Here is a 25,368-nt window from a genome sequence, read left to right on the forward strand (position 1 = left end):
TTCCAAGGCTAAGTCATAAAAGACAGCGTACCTTCTATATTCCCCATCCCTACCAACACTTTCTTAGATAATTTGCTCTGGGGGAAATGAACTGCTGTGTCATGAGCAGCCCTGCAGAGAGGACCTGGCAGTGAGGAAATGAGGCCTCCTGCTAACAGCCAAACTCGGGAGCTTAGCAGAAGCTCTCCCAGTTCAGTCAAGCCTTCAGATGCCTGCAGCACCAGCTGACAGCTTAACTGCAACTTCAGGAGAGACCCAAGCCAGAACCACCCAGCTAAGCTCCTCCTGCACTGCTGAGTGTCAGAAACTGTGTGGGATAATAAATGCTTGTTGTTTTAAGCTTCTAAATTCGGAGATAATTTGTTACTCAGCAATACGTAAAGTAGAGAATAAGAGAAGTAACAAAAATGTAGAGATCCCAGGCTTATATAACATTATAGGCTATTCTAGAAAACATAGCACTGGTGAAATTCTCTAAGACCTAGTTTGCCTGAGGGCTTCTATCCTAGTATTTCCTTCTTCTCCAAAATATTTCAACATGCTTGACTGGAAGATTTTATTTTCCTGTGGAAACATTTTTCTAACTGCATAGTGAAAGTTCATAGAAAATTTAGATTTACTTTAACTTGGTCATCGTTTTTCTTTATAAATATTAATGTTCTATTCTTAAACACTAGATGTATTTGCCTTATAATAACCATAAAATTCATTATGTAAAAACATGATTCTATATTTAAGTCTAGAAGAGTTAAATTTTAAGGTTTTATCTTTTCCAGTGTAGAACTTTATTTTACTTTTTTTGGGATTCTTTTTATATTAGCTACAGTAGAGTTAATTTACAATGTTGTGTTAGTTTCAGGCGTGGAACAAAGTGATTTGATTATACATGTATAATTCATATACATATATATTCTTTTTTAGATTCTTTTCTATTTCTATAAATTACTACAAGATACTATAGTTCCCTGTGCTATACAGCAGGTCCTTATTGCTTATCTATTTTATACACAGTAATGTGTATCTGTTAAGCACAAACCAGAATTTTCTTATTCTTATTATGGTTCTGACAACAGATACTTCTCAGTTTGAGTAAAACTAGAGTGTAGAAGATGGTATCTTTTTTGTAGATATATAGCTCAAAAACATGTGAAGGTGCTGCTGCCCACTATAAGACAAAATTATCTGTCTTAGAAAAAGCTATTCTTATTAAAAAAAGAATACTTTCCTTTGCAGGTTTAATGATGCCAATTTATTACAATGAATATCTCCAAATAACAATGAGTGTGATGCATGATAAGAATGTGGTGGTATTTATAGAGTTTCCGCTCCACCATTTATATGGCTATTGAGTGACTTCTGATAACCATGTTCATCAAATAACAACACCCTCTGGCCCACGGTGATTGTGCCAAGGTGAGCATCTGTGAATCCTCAAAATCTGGAAGGGTGAATGGGGTGGGGAGATGAGAAAGGATTGAGACGGATTTAGTTTTTCTCAGGTTGGCTGAGTCCATGACATAGAAACTTAGTTGCTGCCCGTGGCCATGTTTTTAGCGTGAAGCAGGGGGAAGACTGCTGGCTGAGAGGGAGGTAATGACTCAAAAGTATAGAGCTGATACACAGGCATCCACAGAAGTCAAGAGAACATTTCTAGCTCTTACCTCGTCCTGGGGTTCCTCAAGATAACCCTGGTGTTGTTCTAATAGAGTCGTCTTTTGTATTAAACGCAAGTGGTCTTCTGTTACTTGAAAAAATAAGAGTTCTACTAGTCAAACTATTCCAAGTGAAAGATTTCCTTTAATATGCACAGAAAAAGTTGAATTATACAACTCCACAGAAAAGAATAAAAATACAGCAAATAAAATTTCTATGTTCAAGAACCACTTGAAAAAATAAAATAGATTTGAAGGATCTTAAAAGTTCAGCATTAAAGGAACTTGTTTTGTTCAAAAAACAAAAAGAAAAAAGCGCTAATGTAGAAATAATGCAGTGATATATTCTAAGGATGAATTAATGAAATCTGGAAAGATTTAACTATGCAGCTGTTGATCACAGTACTGAGAAGACTAAACATTTAACAGGAACAGATTAGTACCTCTGTAATATACCCATAATAAATCATGTTGTAGGATAATATTAGGATAAGATTATGTTTTGATACATGCTAATGAAAAAAGTTTCAGAAGATTATTTAATCACATTTTTGTTTTTAAGTATTCATACTGAGGCATACAAGAAATTATGGCATTGTACAAACTAAAATGCTAGTAGTGGCTCCCTGTGAATGGTAAAGTTGCAAAATTTTTATTTTTATTTCCTCTTTTTTTGGGGGGGGGGTTAGGGCCGCACCTGCGGCATATGGAGGTTCCCAGGCTAGGGGTCAAATCGGAGCTATAGCTGCCAGCCTACACCACAGCAATGCGGGATACGAGCCATGTCTGTGACCTACACCACAGCTCATGGCAATGTCAGATCCTTAACCTACTGAGCAAAGGCAGGGATTGAACCTATGTCCTCATGGATGCTACTCAGATCTGTTAACTGCTAAGCCACGATGGGAACTCCTCTCCCCTCCTTTTTAAAAAAATCTCATCAATAAAGAACTTGCATTCCTGTGCATTAAGCATAAAGTTTCGCACCAAAAGTAAAATTAAAATAATATGTGGAATGTTTGTCAGTCTATAAATTAAGCAAAACTAAAAGCTGTAAAAGTTCAAAAAAAAGAGGGCGCTCAGCAGCAGGTTAATCAACTGAAATCAGATGATAGGATGGTCACAAGAAGGTGAAACAAGAGAAAAAAAAACCAAGAACCTCATGCAGGTGCATTCTAGTTTGATTGTCACAGTTATATTGTATAGATAAACAAGAGGTTTATAACAAATAATTGGATAAACAATATGTAGTTTGTAAGCCTCACTCATTTTCTGTGGGCAACTAGCCACTGTTTCATTTACACAGAAACAATTTAATCCAAAGTATAAATCACACAGATAAAAAACATACCTTGGAGGGATGAAGTATGCTAAAATGTAAGCACACAATGATAAACTGTAATTTATATTGAAAGCAGATAGTTGGAAAGGACCAAAATGAAAAAAACTCAAAGCAAAAGTAGAAAATGATCAGATAGCATATTGAAAACATTTCTGCAGAAATAAATGAACTAAACCATGATTCATTTAAAACATCAAAAACCAAACTCTCTTTCTAAAAACCTGCATGGCATCGCACCCTTTCTAACCTGTTTTATACCGAGGAACCTCCATTACAAGATGGGATTGGCAGTATTTCAGAAATGCTATTCGACAGTACAAAATCCTTTTTTTGGAAACTAGGATTAGCTTAACACAAATACGGGTATGTAAAAGTAGGCACTGAGTTATGCAATATTTATTCAAGTGGAATTCTTCCAATATTTTCTGGGCAAGAGGTACTTTTCAATAATGCCATTCTGTGGACCAACATCTTAGAGAAAATGCTTATGAGTATTCATCTTTTTTTCCCCCCCAAATGAGTGTTCTTAAGAATAAAAAGGCAGAAAAATAATGTGAGAGCAAGAAAAATCTCAGATGTTCTAAGTAACGAATGACTAGTTCCAATAAAGTTTATTTCAAAATAAAATAAGTTCAGGATTTTTTATATGGAACTTCTCTCCTTTACCTTTTTTCCATTTATTAAATAGATTCTGAAAAGCATTACTTGGATCTACAGGCTTCTAACCTGTCTCTTTCAGTTCACTCATTGCAAGGTTGTTGCGTGTCTCCAGTGAACTATCTCCACCTACATCGTCTGTGCAGTAAACAAACCATCTACATCACTGTCTCCATCTCTTGTCTTCACTCTACGTTACCTATTTCCGCCTTGTGCCTCTTCAGTCTGGTCGTTGCTCTGCTGACAGAAATGAATTGTGGGGAGTTCCCGTCGTGGCGCAATGGTTAACGAATCCGACTAGGAACCATGAGGTCGAGGGTTTGATCCCTGCCCTTGCTCAGTGGGTTAAGGATCCAGCGTTGCCGTGAACTGTGGTGTAGGTTGCAGACGCGGCTTGGATCCCGAGTTGCTGTGGCTCTGGCGTAGGCTGGCAGCTATAGCTCCTATTGGACCCCTAGCCTGGGAACCTTCATATGAGGCGGGAGCAGCCTTAGAAATGGCAAAAAAGACCAAAAAAAAAAAAAAAAAAAAAAAAAAAAGAAAGAAAAAGAAAAGAAATGAATTGTGGAGTCTCTCCCCATTACACAAACCTAAAACTCCTATTTTTTGAGTTTCAATTTTCTAGTAATTTTTTCTTTTTCCTCTTGACCCCTGAAACCAGATCGTCATCTGAAATTTAGTCGATAGCCATGGGTCATCTCTTCACAAAGCCTTCTTTTAAAGAACTCATTCATTCTCAAGATTTCAACTCTCAACTTGATTCCTAAATTTTAGTCTCAACTGGCAGCTGGCTATTACCCATAAGATAGGAATGGCCTCATCTGGAATAGAACCCTGCTTTCTAAGCTGACTATTCTCATTCTTTGTTATTTTATCAATGACCAATAACAATTCTTTCATAGAGTCTCTGAAGTCCATCTCTTCTTTTTTTTTTTATAATTTTTTTTTATTTTCCCACTGTACAGCAAGGGGGTCAGGTTATCCTTACATGTATACATTACAATTACAGTTTTTCCCCCACCCTTTCTTCTGTTGCAACATGAGTATCTAGACATAGTTCTCAATGCTATTCAGCAGGATCTCCTTGTAAATCTATTCTAAGTTGTGTCTGATAAGCCCATACTCCCGATCCCTCCCACTCCCTCCCCCTCCCATCAGACAGCCACAAGTCTTTTCTCCAAGTCCATGATTTTCTTTTCTGAGGAGATGTTCATTTGTGCTGGATATTAGATTCCAGTTATAAGTGATATCATATGGTATTTGTCTTTGTCTTTCTGGCTCATTTCACTCAGTATGACAGTCTCTAGTTCCATCCATGTTGCTGCAAATGGCATTATGTCATCCTTTTTTATGGCTGAGTAGTATTCCATTGTGTATATATACCACCTCTTCCGAATCCAATCATCTGTCGATGGACATTTGGATTGTTTCCATGTCCTGGCTATTGTGAATAGTGCTGCAATGAACATGCGGGTGCATGTGTCTCTTTTAAGTAGAGTTTTGTCCAGATAGATGCCCAAGAGTGGGATTGCAGGGTCATATGGAAGTTCTATGTATAGATTTCTAAGGTATCTCCAAACTGTTCTCCATAGTGGCTGTACCAGTTTACATTCCCACCAACAGTGCAGGAGGGTTCCCTTTTCTCCACAGCCCCTCCAGCACTTGTTATTTGTGGTTTATTAATGATGGCCTTTCTGACTGGTGTGAGGTGATATCTCATGGTAGTTTTGATTTGCATTTCTCTAATAATCAGCGATGTTGAGCATTTTTTCATGTGTTTGTTGGCCATCTGTATATCTTCTTTGGAGAACAGTCTATTCAGGTCTTTTGCCCATTTTTCCATTGATTGATTGGATTTTTTGCTGTTGGGTTGTATAAGTTGTTTATATATTCTAGAGATTAAGCCCTTGTCCGTTGCATCATTTGAAACTGTTTTCTCCCATTCTGTAAGTTGTCTTTTTGTTTTCTTTTGGGTTTCCTTTGCTGTGCAAAAGCTTTTCAGTTTGATGAGGTCCCATGGGTTTATTTTTGCTCTAATTTCTATTGCTTTGGGAGACTGACCTGAGAAAATATTCATGATGTTGATGTCAGAGAGTATCTTGCCTATGTTTTCTTCTAGGAGTTTGATGGTGTCCTGTCGTATATTTAAGTCTTTCAGCCATTTGGAGTTTATTTTTGTGCATGGTGTGAGGGTGTGTTCTAGTTTCATTGCTTTGCATGCAGCTGTCCAGGTTTCCCAGCAATGCTTGCTGAATAGACTTTCCTTTTCCCATTTTATGTTCTTGCCTCCCTTGTCAAAAATTAATTGACCATAGGTGTCAGGGTTTATTTCCGGATTCTCTATTCTGTTCCATTGGTCTGTCTGTCTGTTTTGATACCAGTACCACACTGTTTTGATGACTGTGGCTTTGTAGTATTTCTTGAAGTCTGGGAGAGTGATGCCTCCTGCTTGGTTTTTGTTTCTCAGGATTGCTTTGGCGATTCTGGGTCTTTTGTTGTTCCATATAAATGTTTGGATTGTTTGTTCTAGTTCTGTGAAAAATGTCATGGGTAATTTGATAGGGACTGCATTGAATCTGTAGATTGCTTTGGATAGTATGGCCATTTTTACAATATTGATTTTCCCAATCCAGGAACATGGAATATCTTTCCATTTCTTTACATCTTCTTTGATTTCTTTGATTAAAGTTTTATAGTTCTCAGCATATAGGTCCTTTACCTCCTTGGTCAGGTGTATTCCGAGGTATTTGATTTTGTGAGGTGCAATTTTAAAAGGTATCGTATTTTTGTATTCCTTTTCTAATATTTCATTGCTGGTATACAGAAATGCAACTGACTTCTGAATGTTAATCTTATACCCTGCTACTTTGCTGAATTTATTAATCAGTTCAAGTAGTTTTGGGGTTGAGTCCTTAGGGTTTTCTATGTATAGTATCATGTCATCTGCATAGAGTGACAGTTTTATCTCTTCTCTTCCTATATGGATGCTTTTTATTTCTTTTGTTTGTCTAATTGCTGTGGCTGGTGAAGTCCATCTCTTTTTTTTTTTTTTTTTTTTTTGTCTTTTTGCTATTTCTTTGGGCCGCTCCTGCGGCATATGGAGGTTCCCAGGCGAGGGGTCGAATCGGAGCTGCAGCCACCGGCCTACGCCAGAGCCACAGCAACGCTGGATCCGAGCCGTGTCTGCAACCTACACCACAGCTCACGGCAACGCCGGATCATTAACCCACCGAGCGAGGCCAGGGACCGAACCCGCAACCTCATGGTTCCTAGTCGGATTTGTTAACCACTACGCGATGATGGGAACTCCTGAAGTCCATCTCTTGATTGTGCTTTGCATTCACCTTTCTTAGGCTATGGCTTTATCATCACACTGATTTCTCCCTGGCCTGGCGTCTGACATTGGAGCTCTCTCTCTCAAAAGGAGAGTTAGGACGGGCTTGCAGATTCTTCGTTTATGTGGGGAGTGATCCCAAGAAGCATGATTGAGAGGCTGAGGGAGTGGGACAGAGAAGGAGGGACAGCCAGTCCAAAGATGACTTATTGAATAGGCCACTACTAGGGGTAACTAATGCCAAGTCTCACCAGGATCCTCTTGGGAGCCTTATGAAATGCATCTCTGAAAATAAATATTTACTTATAAGATCTTGTCCCCCATTTATTAAAGCTGGCTCTATTGGCAGTAACTCCCTTGCACTTCCTGATTGCACAGGCATCAGACTGTGCATTTCTCCTGGCCTTGGAGAAGCCCTGGGCAGGAAGGAGTAAGTAAATGTTTTGAGCTTACATGAGTTTTGTTTGGTGGCAGTTGTAAGACATGGCACAAAGAGGACTGAGTGGCTTTTGAAAAGCATATGATGTATTTTATTTAATTTGCTGTGTGTCCCTTGTCTCTCTAGTGGGACTCTAAACATCTCCATGGCATACATCCAATCAGTCAGTAGAGAATTTTACTGACAACTACCACCACTTCCTGGCTCTGCCCCCAATACTGATGCCAAAGCATCTCCCACCTCACATACTGTTTTTGTTTTTGTCTTTTTAGGGCCACACCTGCAGCATATGGAGGTTCCCAGGCTAGGGGTCTAATTGGAGCTGTAGCCGCTGGCCTTCGCCACAGCCACAGCAATGCCAGACCCGAGCCGCATCTGCGACCTACACCACAGCCCACGGCAATGCCAGATCCTTATACCACCGGGCAAGGCCAGGGATCGAACCTGCAACCTCATGGTTCCTAGTCGGATTCATTTCTGCTGCGCCACGACAGGGAACTCCACACACACATACTGTTCTTAAAGTTTGTGTTTTGAATTGCTTTCTCATGATGTTACCGTGTTCGATTACCTGGTTTCCTAAAGACCACGGCACATCTGTAAAGAAAGGGAGTGTGCTACCTAAAGGTGGAACACTGGACTCATTGGCCCTCACAGTCCAGCCGACTAACCTAGTAACTAAGTAACCCAGTAATCTAAGGTTAGTTTTCATTACATTTTCTTATTTTCATACCTATAGCTTAGAAAGACATTTCTTGCATTCTCTTCTCTAGAATCCCTTCCATCAGGATGAGTTGGAAGACGTTAGCAGTTGTGCATAGGTCCATGTTCTAATGAGGCCTAAGCTATGTTGGCATCCTACACACCAATAGTGTTTATTCCTAAAACGTTCTAAAAATGAAAAGGGAGAAAGCAAATTCACCTTCTTTGTCCTTTGGGAACAAAGACAACTACAGGATTAAACAAGCTCTTTACTTACTTGTCAGTGGCTTTCAAATGTTGAAGATAAAGTTAGCAGAATACTTCTCCTAGAGGAAGTCTGGAGAGTCCTTTTGACCTGAAATAAATGTCCCTAATGCTTTTAAGGGAAAAAAAAAAGTTCAAGAATTTGAAAAATGTATTCATTCTCTTAACAAATATTCATCGAGCATGCTGTTCTAAAAAAGTACACAGCAGTCCCACCTTACGTGCCATTTGCTTTTCAGTTTCAGTTACCTGCAGTCAACCTCGATCCAAAAATATTAAATGGAAAATTCCAGAAATAACGTATATGTTTTACATGACACACCTTTCAGGATGGCATGATGAAATCTCCCGCCGACCTTCTCCCCATGCCTGGGACGAGAACCATCGCTCTGTCTAGCCTATCTGCCCATTAGTCACTTAGCGGCCCTCTGGGTGGCACCATCGCTGTGCTTGTGTTCAAGGGATTCTTACTTTACTCAGCCAGGGCCCCAAAGAGCAAGACAGTGATGCGGACAATTCAGATATTCTCTTGATGGGCCTGATTTATAAATTAAACTTTATCCTAAGTAGGTATGTATAGGAAAAAACCTAGGGTCACAGGTGGAAAGCGGCACTATCTGAGGCTTACGGCATCCACCGGGGATCCTGGAACACAGCCGCCGTATCTGCCGGGGATAAGGGGGCTCCGCTGTATCAGGTCTTGGTCATCACTTTAAAAACTAGTGTCTACTGTTCTACACAAAAAAAATTACATTCACTCTTGGCAAAATAAAAAAGCAAAAACTTAGAAACATAAAAGCACCTATAATCATACCCACTTGAAGATAAACATCCATTAATGGATGTGTCTGGCGCTTCAAAACGCCTTCATGGGAACAAACTGAAGGGGAAAAAAATCCCCAAATCTCTATTCAGGGGCACTCTACATTTTCCAGTCGCCAGAAGTATGTGTGACTCTCCATGGTATCTATCCCAAGGGCTGACACATATTACATGTCAAAAAAAATATGTGTGGAAGGCAGTTCCTGAATCTCATTAAAAGCTAAACCGGGGAGTTCCCGTTGTGGCGCAGTGGTTAACGAATCCGACTAGGAACCATGAGGTTGCGGGTTCAGTCCCTGCCCTTGCTCAGTGGGTTTACGATCCGGCGTTGCTGTGAGCTGTGGTGTAGGTTGCAGATGCGGCTCGGATCCCGCGTTGCTGTGGCTCTGGCGTAGGCCAGTGGCTACAGCTCCGATTCGACCCCTAGACTGGGAACCTCCATATGCCTCGGGAGCAGCCCAAAGAAGTAGCAAAAAAAAAAAAGCTAAACCAGAAGGGGAGTTCCCTTCATGGTGCAAGGGAAACGAATCCAACTAGGACCCATGAGGTTGAGGGTTCAATCCCTGGCCTTGCTCAGTTACGGATCCAGCGTTGCAATGAGCTGTGGTGCAGGTTGCAGACACAGCTCAGATCTGGCATTGCTACGGCCGTGCTGTAGGCCAGCAGCTGTAGCTCCTATTGGACCCCTAGCCAGGGAACCTCCATATGCCGCAGGTGTGGCCCAAAAAAGAAAAAAAAAAAAAAAGCTAAACCAAAACAAAATATAATAAGCTCAATTCCCCAGAGTGTCTGCTGGAAAGTTTAGTCACATTAAATCCTTCTGCTCATAAAGAGAAGTTCACCAGCTTTAAGCAGAGTTTCTCTATATTCACCATGAGATGATAAGTTTTGGTGTTCAATTAGGAACAGAATTTCCTAATTGCAAATTCGGCACAGGCAAGAAAAACACTTACCTGGTTACTGAAAATCAGGAATGTGGTATCATTTGAAGCACATATGGTGATGCTGTCAAATTCTCAACACCCTTCATATTACCCTGACCAGAGAGGAAGACAAAGAATGATTTATCGGTGACTCATTTTTATATATGAAAACTGACCACATTGCTAAAGTTATCATTTTAATATTTTTGCCAGAAGATTGAAAGCAAAGCCCACAATTTTCCTCTTGTTTGGGAATTATATAGTATTGCCCTTCAGAAAAATTTGTTTTCCAGTAGTTATTTGTAGGCTAGATAGGAACAATTAGCCATTTTTAATATGGAATACTTTTCCTTCCACTCAAGAATGAAAAGGGAGATTCTGAGAATTTATGTGGCAGAGTGGGTTAAGGATCTGGTGCTGCCACAGCTGTGGTACAGATCATGCGGAAAAAGTAAGACGCTATGGGCTAAACGGCCAATAGCATGTGATGAGAAACTAAGAACAACCATTAGGATCTTCAAGATCTCATCAAGCAGGAAAAAAAAAATATATGCTAATTAGCTTCAATCACTAATTAGGAGGAGTTTTCAATAAGAGGTGCCTGTTTTGAGTTGTATATCTCAAAACTTGACAAAAGCCACTTTTTCAAAATAAGCCTTATAATTATGGAGTTAAAGTTATCAAGTTATCTGAATTGTACAGTAAATCACTGGAAAATTCAGTCTAATTGACTGTGCAACCCCTCAATTATCTCAGCAATTTAGAAAAATTAGTGCCTCCTATCCTGACTTACCCAAGTAATTACGGTTATAGACATGAACTACTATCATTTTATTATAAATAATGTTCTGACTTGGGTTGACAATCTTTTAAGTGACATTGTAGGGTTAACTTCTTTCTAAGGAGACAGAAAACTTAAGAAAGAAGTCTTTTAGAAGCCCTGGCTTGTAATAGCAATGCCAGTAAATCAGGAACAAACTCCACAACCACAAAGACTGGTCTAAAGTTGAGTCTACTCTGACATTTCATAGACACATTTCTAATGTTCCAGTATGAAGAGGCTTTATCAAATGCTAACATAACTGTTTTTTTTTTTTAAAGTTCATGTTTTATTTAACTGAAAATATTGAAATGTTTGTTAATATTTGGCAGCATATTTCCCAAGGCTGCCAAACTTGCTCTTTCTTAAGCATTTTGTCAGGCTGTTTGGTCAACTAAATGGATATTGACCTTAGTTTATTTGATTTATTTAAAAAATTTTTTGGCCACACCTGCAGCATGTGGAAGTTCCTGGGCCAGAGATCAAACGTGTGCCATAGCCGAAACCAGAGCCATAGCAATGACAACACCAGACCCTTAACCCTCTGAGCCACAAGGGAACTCCAGACTTTTATTAACATTACTGAGGGGTTCCTAGTTCTAGAATTCACTCCCTCTGGTGGTCTAACAAATAGTAAACTTACTAGCCTTCAGGGAATGGCATTAAATATTTTCCTCTTGGCAACTTTAAATACAAAATGAAATAATGCTCCCATGTCAAATGACCAACGACAGTTTTTTTTAATGCATTTTCTCTCTCTCTTTTTTTTTTTTTTGTTTTTTTTTTGGTCTTTTTGCCTTTTCTAGGGCCGCTCCTGTGGTATATGGAGGTTCCCAGTCTAGGGGTCTAATCAGAGGTATAGCCGCCAGCCTATGCCAGAGCCACAGCAATGGGGGATCCAAGCCGCATCTGCAACCTACACCACAGCAAACGGCAACACCAGATCCTTAACCCACTGAGTAAGGCCAGGGACCAAACCCACAACCTCATGGTTCCTAGTCAGATTCGTTAACCACTGTGCCATGACGGGAACTCCCTAAAGCATTTTCATAAGTAAGATACAGTATATATTTTTAGAAACTAATAAATAATTCAATTAATACGTTTATACAAATTGTTTAAAATTATAATAAAAAAGTTTTATTGACAAATAAAATAGCAATCACCAATTTAAAATAGTAAATTAATAAAGCTATTTGGAGTTCCCATCGTGGCTCAAAGGAAACAAAATCGATTAGGAAACTGAGGTTGTAGGTTCCATCCCTGGCCTCACTCAGTGGGTTAAGGATCCTGTGTTGCTGGTGAGCTGTGCGGCTCAGATCCTTCGTTGCTGTGGCGGTGGCATAGCCTGGCGACTACAGCTCCAATTGGACTCCTAGCCTGGGAACCTCCGTATGCCTCAGGTGCAGCCCTAATAAAAAAAAGCGAACAAAACGAAACAAAAAAACAACCTATTTATACTCCACTGAATTTGTATGGAGAACACCTGAAATATTTTTACTGTGATAATGCCTTCCCATGCAAAATAAACCAAATACTTATCGTGTGAGTTTGGGCAGCAGAAGAGAACACTGGCAATTTATATGTTTCAAGCCAACTTGAAATTACATACCTCCTACAAGTAATATAACTTAATAAATCTTCTGACCTATTCTAAACTTACTAGGATTTTGCTCACTCCAGCTACAGAGACCTTGTGTCAAAGTCCATAACACAATCAAATGGCAAAAAAATATGATATCCATTGAGAACATGCATTTTCTCCATTAATCATAGGGCACGGTGAGTGCTTAGTGTTTGTAAAAAATGGATGGCCTGAGAGGATTACAAAGCAAAGATAATATTTTTCTGTTTATTCTCTGAGGGTCGAGAAGCCAAATGAAATGAAGAAGATGCAGGCAAAAAACAAAAACAAAACAACCCTCCCCCTGGCAAAACCCAACCCTGACTGACACCCAGAACGTCAACGGGAAGTCAGTGGAAGGTGGAAAAGGGAGGAAGAGATCTTGGCAGATGTTAATTTTCTGGAGTCACTTCAAATTATTTAGGACAACTGCAATTAATTCTAAAGCAAGTATAACAATCAAGAAGCCACTGATCTGGAAAAGGGAGGCTGAGGAGTTTAATTGAACAAGAGCAGAAAGGGATGAATTAACAATGAAACAATTTTATAAGAAATGCGGATCCAAGAATTAAACAGACTGCCTGAGATCCATGAAATGGTTCGATGGTAGAGTTAAAAATCACCATAACTTCCTGTCTGCTGCTGGTGTCAAGGCAAAAATACTAATTTTCAAATATCAACAATAACAGCAAATATTTTTGGAGTGCTGTGCTAAGAGCTTCACCAGACTGAACTCACTTATTCTCACAGCGACATGCTGAGACCTACTCCAGACCCCCAGAGTCAGTACGATGATATTTTTAAACTAAAGACATTTGAGGTTTAACGCATGCAGAAAGAAATCTCTTCGGAGCTTTTCTTATCAAAACAAAGGCAGAAACTTCTGGGAGCAAGGCTGCCATCAGTCCCCTCTCCAAGCGAGTTTTACTGGCCTGAAAGAAGATGCAGAAGACTACGGGGTAAACCTTATCACAGACTTTCTTATTTCCCATTTGTTCTTCCCAGAGAAGCCTCTTCTTCCCCCTCCTATCCTTTGCTAAGTTAGATATAAAAATCCCTGTCTTGAGCTGTTTGGAGAGTCACCCTTTTCCTTATGCTCCCACATACACAGTTGACTGAAAGCTGTCTTGTCTCTTGTTAATCTGTTTTTCGTCAGTTTAATTCACATGTCCCCAGTTACTGAACCCAAGAGGGTACAGGAAAAGTTTTTCTCTGACAAATCCTGCAATGTAAGTACTGTCATCTTCATTCTAGACATGAGAAAACTTAGACTCACAGAAATTAGGAAACTTGCCCAAGTTCACCGAACCAGAGAAATCAAGCTACCAATACAAGGCTGTATTTTTCCAGAGGGCATATCGATTCATTAAATTGTTCCTACTGGGTCCAGACGCTCTACCAGCCCATGTGAACTGTCAAAACTTAAAAGCGATTCTTCCAAGATCCTATCATTGATGCCTTAATGCTGAATGTTTTGGTATTGACCAGGAAGAACACTATTTGGATGATGGCAAAAGTGCACCCAAATGATTGGGTAGAAACAAATATAAAGTATTTAATTTTATTTTACTTCCAACACAAACTGGTTTCTAGGGCTGGTACATTTAGTCCATTGGAAGAAATGCCTTAAGTACAACTGGAAAACTCACTCAAGGTGAAAGAATCTAGCATGAGTAAGACTGCGCTGGCCACATGTTACAATGAGGAGATCAAGGAGAAAACGCACAGGATCCAGAGCAGCCAGAGACCAATGTCTCTGAAGGCCTAGCCATGCCCAACTTTGCACAGATGAAGAAACTGCCCAAGAACAGCCATTTCTAACAGTCATGAAAAAGAGAGTTAATCAAGTCATGGAGAATCAATTGCAGCTCGGAGAGTGAGGGTTAGAAGAGAAGGAACCTGGGGGTGGGGATGAAAGGGAAGTGGGATGGAGGTGAAAAGGCAGAAAGAAAGTCCCTGTGATGGACAAAGAAAAGCAAGTAGCCTGCAAAGCACTGGAGGAGGTCACACTACAGAGCTAACGGTATTACAAGAGGCCAGAGTACATATTGCTACTTCCCTCCAGTGAAAACAATTGGGATGAACATGGATAGAAATCCAGGATATGTAAGAGAAAAATCAAGTAACACAACAATTTGCACAATATGACACTATTTTTTTTTTTTTTTTTTACAAAACTATAAAGCAGAGTATATTTCCCAAGGTAACATATGAATAGGCATCTATAAATGTGCAGAAAAAAGACTGGAAAGCTGCAGTTCCTGTCATGGCGCAGTGGAAACGAATCTGACTAGGAACCATGAGGTTGCGGGTTCAATCTCTGACCTTGCCCAGTGAGTTGGAGATCTGGCGTTGCCATGAGCTGTGGTGTAGGCAGCAGATGTGGCTCAGGTCTGGCGTTGCTGTGGCTGCGTCATAGGCCAGCAGCTGTAGCTCCAATTGGACCCCTAGCCTGGGACCCTCCATATGCCACAGGTGTGGTCAAAAAACAAAACAAAAACCAAACAAACAAACCAAAAAAAAAAAAAACAAAAAAAAACTGGAAAGCTATTGTGGTAATAAACAACTGAGCACAATCAAAGGCTAAAATTTAAAGGTTACAGCAGCAAGGGAGTCAGCCACCATTACTGACTTTGGCACTTGCTCAAAGGCAGGCAAGGGAGTGGTAACAAGACGTGTTAACAGTGGAAAAAAGAAAGGCTTCAGGTATTCTGTGAGTGGAAACTGTTAGCAAGGAAAGCTAGAGGTGAGCTAACTAGAAGCAGGGGTATTTTGAATGATTGGTTTATGGAGCATACTTTGCTTTCTCTAACTGTTCTGAGCTGGAAGCTGACAGTCAATAAGCAAGTGTGGACACTTCTGGACAAACCGCTGCCGACCTTGTGGTTTTGCTTAGCAGCCTGGGTGCCAGAGAGGTTGTGTGTTACATATGTGTGACATATATGGTCTGGCCCTTGTTCATTTGTTTAGTCGGTCCCTAGTTTTAGAGGTTACCACTGGCAAGGTGGGAAGGCACATGGTCATCAAAGACTAAATTCCTTACATGTAATGTTTTACCTTTTTTTATAAAGAAAATACATTTACTCATTTTCTGTGTAATTTTTTAAAAATTCTGAAGCAAAATGGCAGAAAGATGGTAGCAGTCATTTCTAACCTTTACAACACTGCAAGATGGATCCTCTATTCTTATTTTACCGTTGAGGAAAGTAAGGCACTAAGAAATTAACCTGCTCAAGATCACGCAGTTGATAAATAGCATGCAGTTACTTCCAGGCATGTCTGATTCTCAAAGCTACTTCTCACAATGTCATACTGCTGCTTACAAAAGCATAAAAGAGAGAAAGGTCCTTTATACCATTTATAAAGGGTAAGCATAAAACATGTTGGATTAGGCATTCCCGTCATGGCTCAGTGGCTAACAAATCGGACTAGGAACCATGAGGTTGCGGATCTGATCCCTGGCCTTGCTCAGTGGGTTAAGGATCCGGCATTGTCATGAGCTGTGGTGTGGGTCGTAGACGAGGCTCGGATCCCACATTGCTGTGGCTGTGGCAAAGGCCGGTGGCTACAGCTCTGATTAGACCCCTAGCCTGGGAACCTCCATATGCCGTGGGCACTGCAGCCCTAGAAAAGGCAAAAAGACAAAAAAAAAAAAAAAAAAAAAAAGTTGGATTAGCACAATATTGGCATCCATTAGTAAAATATTAGACTATCTGCCAATGTTAGAACTCAGAAATGATTGCTGCCCTTTTCAAATTGAGCTTATAAAGCTATCATGTCTCAGTACTGAATGCATTATTATAAGTCTGATCCTTTGTATTTCTAGAAGAGCGGCTCTGGCTTTTGAAAAAGAGAGAGCATCTAAAATGCAGTTATAACTAGTGAAAAAATAGGATGGTATGGAATCTTTTTCTGTGTTTCAGAGAAGTCCTTACAGAGCACAACTTAACACCTATATTGTGGATGAAAGGGTGTGTGCCAATTTCTCCTCTAGAAGATGTTAATGAATCTATTTCATTTGAGTTTAAAGCAGAATGTGAACCAGTTGACTGTTTTTCATGTGCTAATGTAGCTAAATCATCATGTTGATGAAGCGTTTATAAAGATGTTATATTTACCTCTGGCTTAAGAAGTGCAAACCAACAATGAACTCTTCCCTTTCTTTAAATCTTCAACTGGGTTACAGGTTGTGATGACCTAAGAATTCTTTAAAAGCAATTTTTATATCAAGTTATATAGCACTTACATGAAATAACAGATTAATATTGATAAACATTTTTGCTATTTTTCAGCCCTGAATATTACCTCAGTGATTTACACAATCTAGTGGTTATCAACACTGAGACAGCACATTAAAACCATCTGAAGAGCTTAAAAAATGATACTGAGGCCTCAGCCCCTGCCACCCCTACCCCTAACCAAGAAATTCTGATTTAATTGGTCTAGGGTTGTCTCTGAAAGGCTGTTTTTTATTTATTATTTATTTTTTAATTTTTTTTTGTCTTTTTGCCATTTCTTGGGCCGCTCCCACGCATATGGAGGTTCCCAGGCTAGGGGTCTAATTGGAGCTGTAGCCACTGGCCTACGCCAGAGCCACAGCAACGCGGGATCCGAGCCACGTCTGCAACCTACACCACAGCTCACGGCAACTCGGATCGTCAACCCACTGAGCAAGGGCAGGGATCGAACCCGCAACCTCATGGTTCCTAGTCAGATTCGTTAACCACTGCGCCACGATGGGAACTCCTGAAAGGCTGTTTTTTTTAAAAGCTCACCAAGTAATTCTAAGTGCAGCAAGAGTTGAAAAAAGCACTGCTCTAAAGACTGTGAAAATTTATGAGAAACTTTACTTAAAATAGAGTCGGGAGGCCAGAAGGGGGAGCTCTCATGCCCTTGGAGGATAGCGAGGCCAACAACAAGACTTCCTCTCTCTTTTCCTCTGGCAAGAGCTCAGCCAATGACAGACTGTCACAACTCAGCCAATGAGGAACCACTATACTTCCAGCTCAATTCCTCCAGTGGACTCGTCGTTCACGATGGATGGCCCTTCCAATTTCCTTTCCTCTCTTAAAAGAGTTCTCCTCTCCCTGCGGCTGGGGACTTTCTCAGGGCCCACCATGGTTGTAGACTCCAAATCGCACTTCTTTCGTTGATCCCAAATAAAACCATTCTTGCTGGAGAGATAACTGGCGGTTTGTTTTAGGGCAGTATGACCACGACAGGTGCAATGAAAAGGATTTTCGTGACATGGGTGTTCAGTTTGTTTGCCAGCATCTGTCCTTTTTGGGAATCACTGTCTCTTTTGCTATGAAGTCCTGGCAAGAGTGACTTTACCCTTGTCCTCCCACTGCCAGTCCTAGAGATGCGCAGTTCAGAGGAATGCAGGGCATGGCAAAGACCTCCCTGAGAAGGCTCTGTCAGTTTGTGGGAAGTCTCTGTCAGGGCAGAAGGTAAGAAAATGTTTTTCCTCAACCCTTAGGTTCAGTGACTGGAATTTAGACTTAACAAAACAGTAAATTAACAAGATGAACAAGAGAAAAAGAAGTTTATTCACACATGCATTTCAATACACATGGGAGAGTTCAGTGATGAATAAACAAAGGAGGGTTCAGAAGTGGGGCTTATACGGCCCCTTAACAAAAGAAAAAAATACGTGTAGAGAAGTGAAAAGACAAAGGAAAGGGTTTTGGGCTTCCAAGGGTAGCAAACTGTGGGAAGGTAAATATTTGGGGGAAACTAATGGAAGATAAGGACTAGGTGTAGGTAGTAAGGTGTGCCAGGGAGATTTCCTCTGGTGCCATCTCTGGCCTAGCGCTATCTCCAATGATGAAGAATTGTTCTTCCCTTCCTGATAGAGATGGGGAGGCTAGAGAGGTTTTCCTGGGTCTATTTTCTCACAATTGCCTTCAGCTCAAAATAATCCATATGCCAGAGTGGCATGTTTTAGGGTGCTGTACGCAGAACCCTTTCAGAAGGGTAAGCTGTAAGGACAGTATCAGGGATGGCTTATGGCGTCTTTATTACTGCATGGAGGGCTCTCACCAATAGACGAGAAGCACCAGTTTGAGTTGGGTTTCTGTCACTTGTGACCAAAAATGTCCTGAGAAATATAATGTGCATTTACCATTGTTTGTAACTCCGGAAGCATGTTTTTTTTAAGTCATGGAAGAGCTTACTCTCCACGCCTGTCTTCCAATCATGTTTTCAAATCTTTTTGTGTGTGAAGCAGAACATAAAGAGACAGGTGCACAAAACAATATATGTAATGACCACCCAACTCCAGTGAGAATTTTATTAGCAACCCAGAGGCCCACTTGTGCTGTCTTCCAATCATTAATGCCTATGTAGACGCCGAAGGTAACCACCATTCTGACTTTTATGGAAATTTGTTCCTTACATTTTTTGTAGGTTTACTATTTAAGCGTGCTTGCCTAAAATATACAATGTTGCCTGTTTTTGAATTTTGTATGATTGGAATAGTATATCATGTCTTAGTTTTGTTTGGCCTCTCTCAATGTTGTATTTGTGAGATGCATCCTTTGTGTGTGTATGTACATGTGTGTCTTTTTAGGGCCCCACCTACAGCATATGGAAGTTCCTAGGCTAGGGGTTGAATCAGAGCTGTAGCTGCCAGCCTACGCCATAGCAATGCCAGATCTGATCTGTGCCTGTGACCTACACCACAGCTCAGGGCAACGCTGAATCCTTCACCCACTGATGGAGGCCACTGCTTCCTCATGGATGCTAGTCGGGTTCGTTACCGCTGAGCCACGACCGAAACTCCCCCCCACCTTTTTTTTCCATCCATGTTTTTGCATGTAGCTATCTATAGCTCATTTGTTTTTATTTCTGTATATTAGTATATGTGATAAGTTATTTATTCATTCTACTCTATAGATATGTGAATTGTTTCCACTTTTTATGGAATAAATATGAATATTTGCTGTGGCTTGCTTGTATGTATCTCTTCATATACATATTCCAGCATTGCTGCTGGGCTGTCCTTATGGGCTAATGCAGTTTGTGACTTTAAGTGGCAGCCAACGCCCATTAACCACGCTGTTACCTCACCACAAACCAATCGAATGAAAGTCAAGGAGCTACAATCCTCACCCAAAATGTTACTGAGCGTGGTTGAACTTTTTCCATTACTTTGTTTTCTTCCCTTGGCTGCTCTAAAATTTTCTCCTTGTTTTAGGTTTTCAGCATTTTTTTGCTTTGATGAAGGCCTGTTTTTGTTTCTCTTTCCTTTAACCCCTAGGCACCTGGAAACTGGTTTGTTTTTGTTTGTTTGTTTGTTTGTTTGTTTTGGTCTTTATTAGTTTGGAAAGTTCTTGGTCATTATCTCTTCAAATATTGCTCTTGTTCCATGTTCCCTCTCTGTGTATTCTAGGACTCTCCAAGGATCTTAGACCTTTGCATTACACTTTCTAAGTCCCTTATACCTACTTATCTACTTCCCAATCTCTTCTCTCAGTTTTGTTCTGGACGTTTTCTTTAATTTTACTAATAATCAGCTGGTCTAAGTTTTCCATGCTTCATTCTGTATGTTCTCATGACTTCTCTGCCACTTCACAAATTCTCTACATGATCTATCTGTCCGTGGAGTTCTTGATTTCACTTATATTTTCAAGTCTAGAATTTCTATTTACTTATTCTTAAATTTTAATTTACAAATTGTAATCATAAAACTTCTCCAAAAATAGTAAATGTAATCTGATAACTCCAATTTGCAAGGTTTCCATGTTTGTTACTACTGTTTCCATTGCTTTTTTTTATTGTTTATATAATATATATATATAATCCATTTATTATTTATATAAAAATCCATGTTTTTTGGTTTCCTCATGCAAAATTGTTTGTAAAGATATTTTGGGCCTAGGATGCTATTATCTTGCTTAAGAGCAGATTTACAATGAATTCCTCCCAAGTTCCAGGATCACCTTAAAACCATCAGACAGATGATGTAAAACTGACGGTACATGCTGAAAAAAACCTATCTCCTTCTGGTTCTCCTTCCCTTCTAAGCTGTAGATTTTGGGATCCTAATGTTGGACGAGTAGTTCACCAAAATCCCTGCTTGGCTGGCTGTGGATTCTCATCTCTGTGTCTCTAAAAGCATATTGTTATTATTTTAGGCTGCAAAGCAGTGGGCCAGCCTGTTCATTTCTGTCCCAAGGAGAAAAGCAGCCCAACTGCCTAGTTATTTCCCTAGGTCTCTACCTTCCCTAGATCCTGCCCTGGCAATTCTTTATTTTACTAACTTGGAATGCCCTTGTGCTTTCTTTTTTTAACATCTTTTTAAGTTGTTCAAGAAGGAAAGTTAATCAAAATTATTTTACACATCAGCACTAGATGACCTCTCTAGACCCAATATTTAACATTCTGACAAATTCTATTCATACCAAACTTAAGGAAAACCTCATGAGTAAAAAGCATTACTGTTCTAAACTTTTAGAATAAATTTTTCCTGGAAAACAATGTAAATTTCTCTTGGGAGTAGTGGGTTATAAAAGGAACAGTTGGCTGGTCACCTTCTGTTAGTAACAAACGAATCAGAGCTTTTTTGGCTTACAGATCAATTGATTTCCAAGACAGAGAATGAGGATTAAATTTTCTAAAAAAACCAACCAAACAAACAAAAAAAGCACTTAGGAAGACAGTGATTTTTCTTTTTATTATCTATTTGATTTTGCAGACGGTCATATTTTATTTCCAAGTAGATGGACACATGCTTCATTTTCAATGAAAAAAGTAGGTGTGAAAAGCAAGCCCTATGATTTTGAGAAAAGGTGCAGGGAAGTTAGTGGGAAAGCAGAATAGCCATTGGTCCCCACACTGTATCAAGGGCCTATTCGAGCTGCAACTCAGCAACCCTGGGCCAGATCCAGTCTAAAGACTGTCTGGGTATGGCTTGTAAGCTAAGAATGATTTTTATATTATTTTATAATGGTCAACCCTAAAATAAAAAAAGCAGGAGTTCTCTCATGGCTCAGTGGGTTAAGGATCTGGCATTGTCACTGCTGCGGCTCTGGTTAAGGCCGTGGTGCAGGTTTGATCCCTAGCCCAAGAATTTTGCATTCCAAGCCGCAGCCTAAATTAAAAAAAAAAAAAATCAAAAAAGTATATGTGACAGTGATTCTGTATTATCTATTTAGCTCTTTACAGAATATGTTTATAGATCCTTGCTCTGTATCATCTTGCCAGACCTATGAAAGTCCTGAGAATTATACCTTTGTAAGCTAACAAGTTATCCTGCCATAGAGGTATACCTGTTTTATTGCCTTTTGCTTTACTGCACTTCACAGATATTGTGGGGGTTTTTTGTTTTGTTTTGTTTTTTTTACAAATTGAAGGTTTGTGGCAACCCTGTGTGGGTGCAAGTCTATTGGCCTATTGGTGCCATTTTTTTTTAACCAGCATTTGCTAACTTCATGTCTGTGTCACATTGTGGTAATTCTCACAACATTTCAAATGTTTTCATTGTTATCATATTTGTTATGGGAATCTGTGATCAGTGACCTTCCACGGTATTCTTATAACTGCTCTGGAGTACCATGAACCATGCTCATGTGAGATGGCAAACTTAACTCCTACGTGCTGTGTTCTGAGTGCTCCAGGAAACAAGCATTCCCTGGCTCTCTCCCTCTCCTCGGGCCTCCCTATTCCCTGAAATATTGAAATTAGGCCAATTAGCAACGCTGAGATGAACTATAAGTATTCAAGTGAAAGAAAGAGTCACATGTCTCTCACTTAAAATCAGAAGCTAGAAATTATTAAGCTTAGTGAGGAAGGCATGTGGAACTCCAATACAGGCCAAAAGCGAGGCCTCTTGTGCCAATTAGCTCAATGGTGAAGAAAAGGAAAAGTTTTTGAAGGAAATCAAAAGTGCTACTTCAGTGAGCATGCAAAGGTGAACAGCGAAACAGCCTCACTGCTGAGATGAAGACAGCTTCAGCGGTGTGGATAGAAGATCAGGCCAACCACACAACATTGCCTTAAACCAAAGCCTGATCCAGAACAAAACCCTAAGGCTTTTCAATTCCATGAAGGCGGAGAGGCGGAGGAAGCTGCATAAGAAAAGTCTGAAGCTAGTACAGGGTGGTTCAGGAGGTTTAAGTTCAGAAGCCAACTCCAGAACATCAAAGTGCAAGGTGAAGCAGCAGGTGCTGATGTAGAAGCTGCAGCAAGTTATCCAGAAGATCTAGCTCAGATAAATGATGAAGGTGGCTTGTAAACAACAGATTTTTTTGTAGATGAAACGGTCTTATACTGGAAGAAGATGTCATCTGGGACTTTTAGAGCTAGAGAGGGCGAGTCAGTGCCTAGGCTCAAAGCTTCAAAGGACAGGCTGACTTTAGGGCATTAAGCATTCTAAAAAAATCCTAGGGCCTTTAAGAATTATGCTAAATCAGAGTTCCCATTGTGGCTCAGTGGTTAACGAATCCGACTAGGAACCATGAGGTTGTGGGTTTGATCCCTGGCCTCGCTCAGTGGGTTAAGGATCCGGTGTTGCCATGAGCTGTGGCGGAGGTCGAAGACGAGGTTCGGATCTGGCGATGCTGTGGCTCTGGCTTAGGCCGGCGGCAATAACACCGATTGGACCCCTAGCCTGGGAACCTCCATATGCCGCGGGTGTGGCCCTAGCAAAGACAAAAAAAAAAAAAAAAAAAAAGGATTATGCTAAATCTACTATGCCTGTGCTCTCTAAATGAAACAACAAAGCCTAGATGACAGCATGTCTGTTTACAATATGGTTTGCTATTTTAAGCCCACTATGGAGAGCTACTGCTCAGAAAAAAAAAAAAAAAAAGATTCTTTTCCAAATATCATCAAACTAAACTTGGGTCCACTGGTCTGCTCACAGTAAAGCCAATCTACTGACGTGGTTGTAGTGAAGGGAAGCATTCACTATAAGGCACCACACAAGGAGTCTGGGAAAGCTAGTGCTCAAAAAGCCTGAGCTCCCCAATGAGTTTCTGCACAGCTTGTTTGAAAGACAAGGAAAAATAAATACATAAAACACAAGGTGAGGGAGGGGAGTCTCAGAATAAGGGATCAGCTTGTGCACAGTTCTGTCTGGATGACAGTGTTGTGACAGGGTGACGTCACACGTGTTAACGTCATCACTCCTTAGGCTCCAGGAGGCCTGGGGGCATGGTGGTCATCAAGGAGTTAACATCTTCCTTTTGGTGGGTTTTCTAGACTCGGTAAAGCAACTCAGGAAATGTGCATCAGCTACTACTATTAGGTACTTCAGAAAGGAGCTGACGTAGAGGATGTGTGGGAGGGGTCTGTCCCTGGAAGGCCCCATCCTGATCAGTTACAGCATCACTGCTCACAGACCATGTACCTGGTCATGGAAGAGCTCCAGTACCATATACAGTGAGATGCATGGTGTTTTCATGACTGCTAAGACAACATCCCTTCTGCAGCCCAAGGATCAAGGAGTCACTTTACCTTTCAAATCTTATTCTTTAAGATATACATTTCAGAGACAGGTCTCTGATGGATGTGGGTAAGTTTAAAAGCTACTGGAAAGGATTCATCTCTCTAGATGTCATTAAGAACATTAATGATTCATGGCAAAGGGCAAAATATCAACATTAACAGAAATTTGGAAGAAGCTGATTCCAAGCCTCATGGATGACCCTGATAAGTCAAAGACTTCAGTGGCGGAAGTCACTGCAGATGTGGTGGAAACAGCAAGAGAACTAGAATTAGAAGTGGAGACCGAAGATGTAACTGAATTGCTGCAATCTCACTATAAAATTGAAGGGATGAAGAGATGCCTCTTAAGGCTGAGCAAAGAAAGTGGTTTCTTGAGGTGGAATCTAGTGGTGAGGATACCGGGAAGACTGTTTTAACGGCAACACAGGATTTAAAATGTTACATGAAATTAGTACATAAAACAATGGCAGGGATTGAGAGAACGGACTTCAATTTTGAAAGAAGCTCTATGGTGGATAAAATGCTATCAAAAAGCATTGCAAGAGAAATCACTCACGAAAGGAAGAGTCCATCAAGGTGGCAAACTTCACTTCTAAGAAATTGCCACAGCACCCACACCTTCAGCAACCACCACCCTGATCAGTTAGCAGCCATCAACACTGAAGCAAGACCAGAAAAAAGACTATGACTGGCTAAAGGCTCAGATGATGGTTAGCATTTTTAGCAATAAGGTAATTCTTAATTAAGGCATGTACATTTTTATGCCATAATGCCATCGCACACTTAATAGGTTATAACATAACTTTTACATGCACTGGGAAACCATAAAAAAATGTGTGACCTGCTTTACTGCAGTACTTACTGAATTGGAGTGGCCTGGAACTGAACCTGCAACTTCTCTGAGGTCTGTGTGCACTGTCAAGGATGGTGGCAGAAGACATCAGCGTCCAGGGTCAGAAACAAGGGACTTCCTTACTCACAGCAACAGCAGTTGCCGGAATATCAGCCCTTGCATCAGTTCCCTGAGTCCAATTTCCTCCCGCCAGGCATTGTGAAGAGAGCCAGGGGGCACCGCACACACTGGTTGTCCTGAAAGAGAGGAGTTGAGGGAGACTGAACCTTCCACGAGGGACAGTGAGCACTACCTAAACTTTGCTCTCAAGGAAGCATAATCTCAATCTTCCAAAGCTATCTGCCATACAAAGTTCAAGAAAAGACAGTCGAAGGCAAAGTCTCTGCTTGTAAGACATGCAGAAACACAAGCACACCCATGGAGAACTGTCTCCCGATAAATCTAAACTTGTATCGATGGCCACCATCTTCAGCATGTGATGACAG

The 25,368-nt window shown here is 40.4% G+C and overlaps 1 protein-coding gene across 24 annotated transcripts in view; it reads right to left on the minus strand.

Annotated features, from left to right (window-relative positions):
* Nucleotides 1-25,368, minus strand: part of LOC100516424 (LINE-1 retrotransposable element ORF2 protein) — a 77,251-nt gene that overhangs the window by 33,048 nt on the left and 18,835 nt on the right. For 5 of the 24 annotated variants that reach the window (XM_085014472.1, XM_085014468.1, XM_085014471.1 and 2 more), the window contains exons 3-5: nucleotides 24,893-25,119; nucleotides 10,166-10,248; nucleotides 8,404-8,502 (exon numbers count right to left, since the gene is read on the minus strand). Coding sequence is in view for 2 of the 24 variants with exons in the window: in XM_085014451.1 (XP_084870577.1) it covers nucleotides 5,201-6,748 (1,548 nt within the window). In the remaining 22 variants the exon portion in view is untranslated. Of the gene's footprint in view, nucleotides 1-1,661; nucleotides 1,745-4,575; nucleotides 7,271-7,491; nucleotides 8,316-8,403; nucleotides 9,433-9,959; nucleotides 10,249-21,899; nucleotides 23,192-23,506; nucleotides 25,120-25,368 lie in introns of those variants that run through there. The other 19 variants (XM_085014454.1, XM_085014453.1, XM_085014463.1 and 16 more) reach the window with 13 other exon arrangements.

Source organism: Sus scrofa, chromosome 2 (assembly GCF_054392235.1).
Source record: "Sus scrofa isolate SSC_HxYL_T2T_F1_AM1 chromosome 2, Sscrofa_HxYL_maternal_Yorkshire_Landrace_v2.0, whole genome shotgun sequence".
In the NCBI taxonomy this organism is placed as follows: domain Eukaryota; kingdom Metazoa; phylum Chordata; class Mammalia; order Artiodactyla; family Suidae; genus Sus; species Sus scrofa.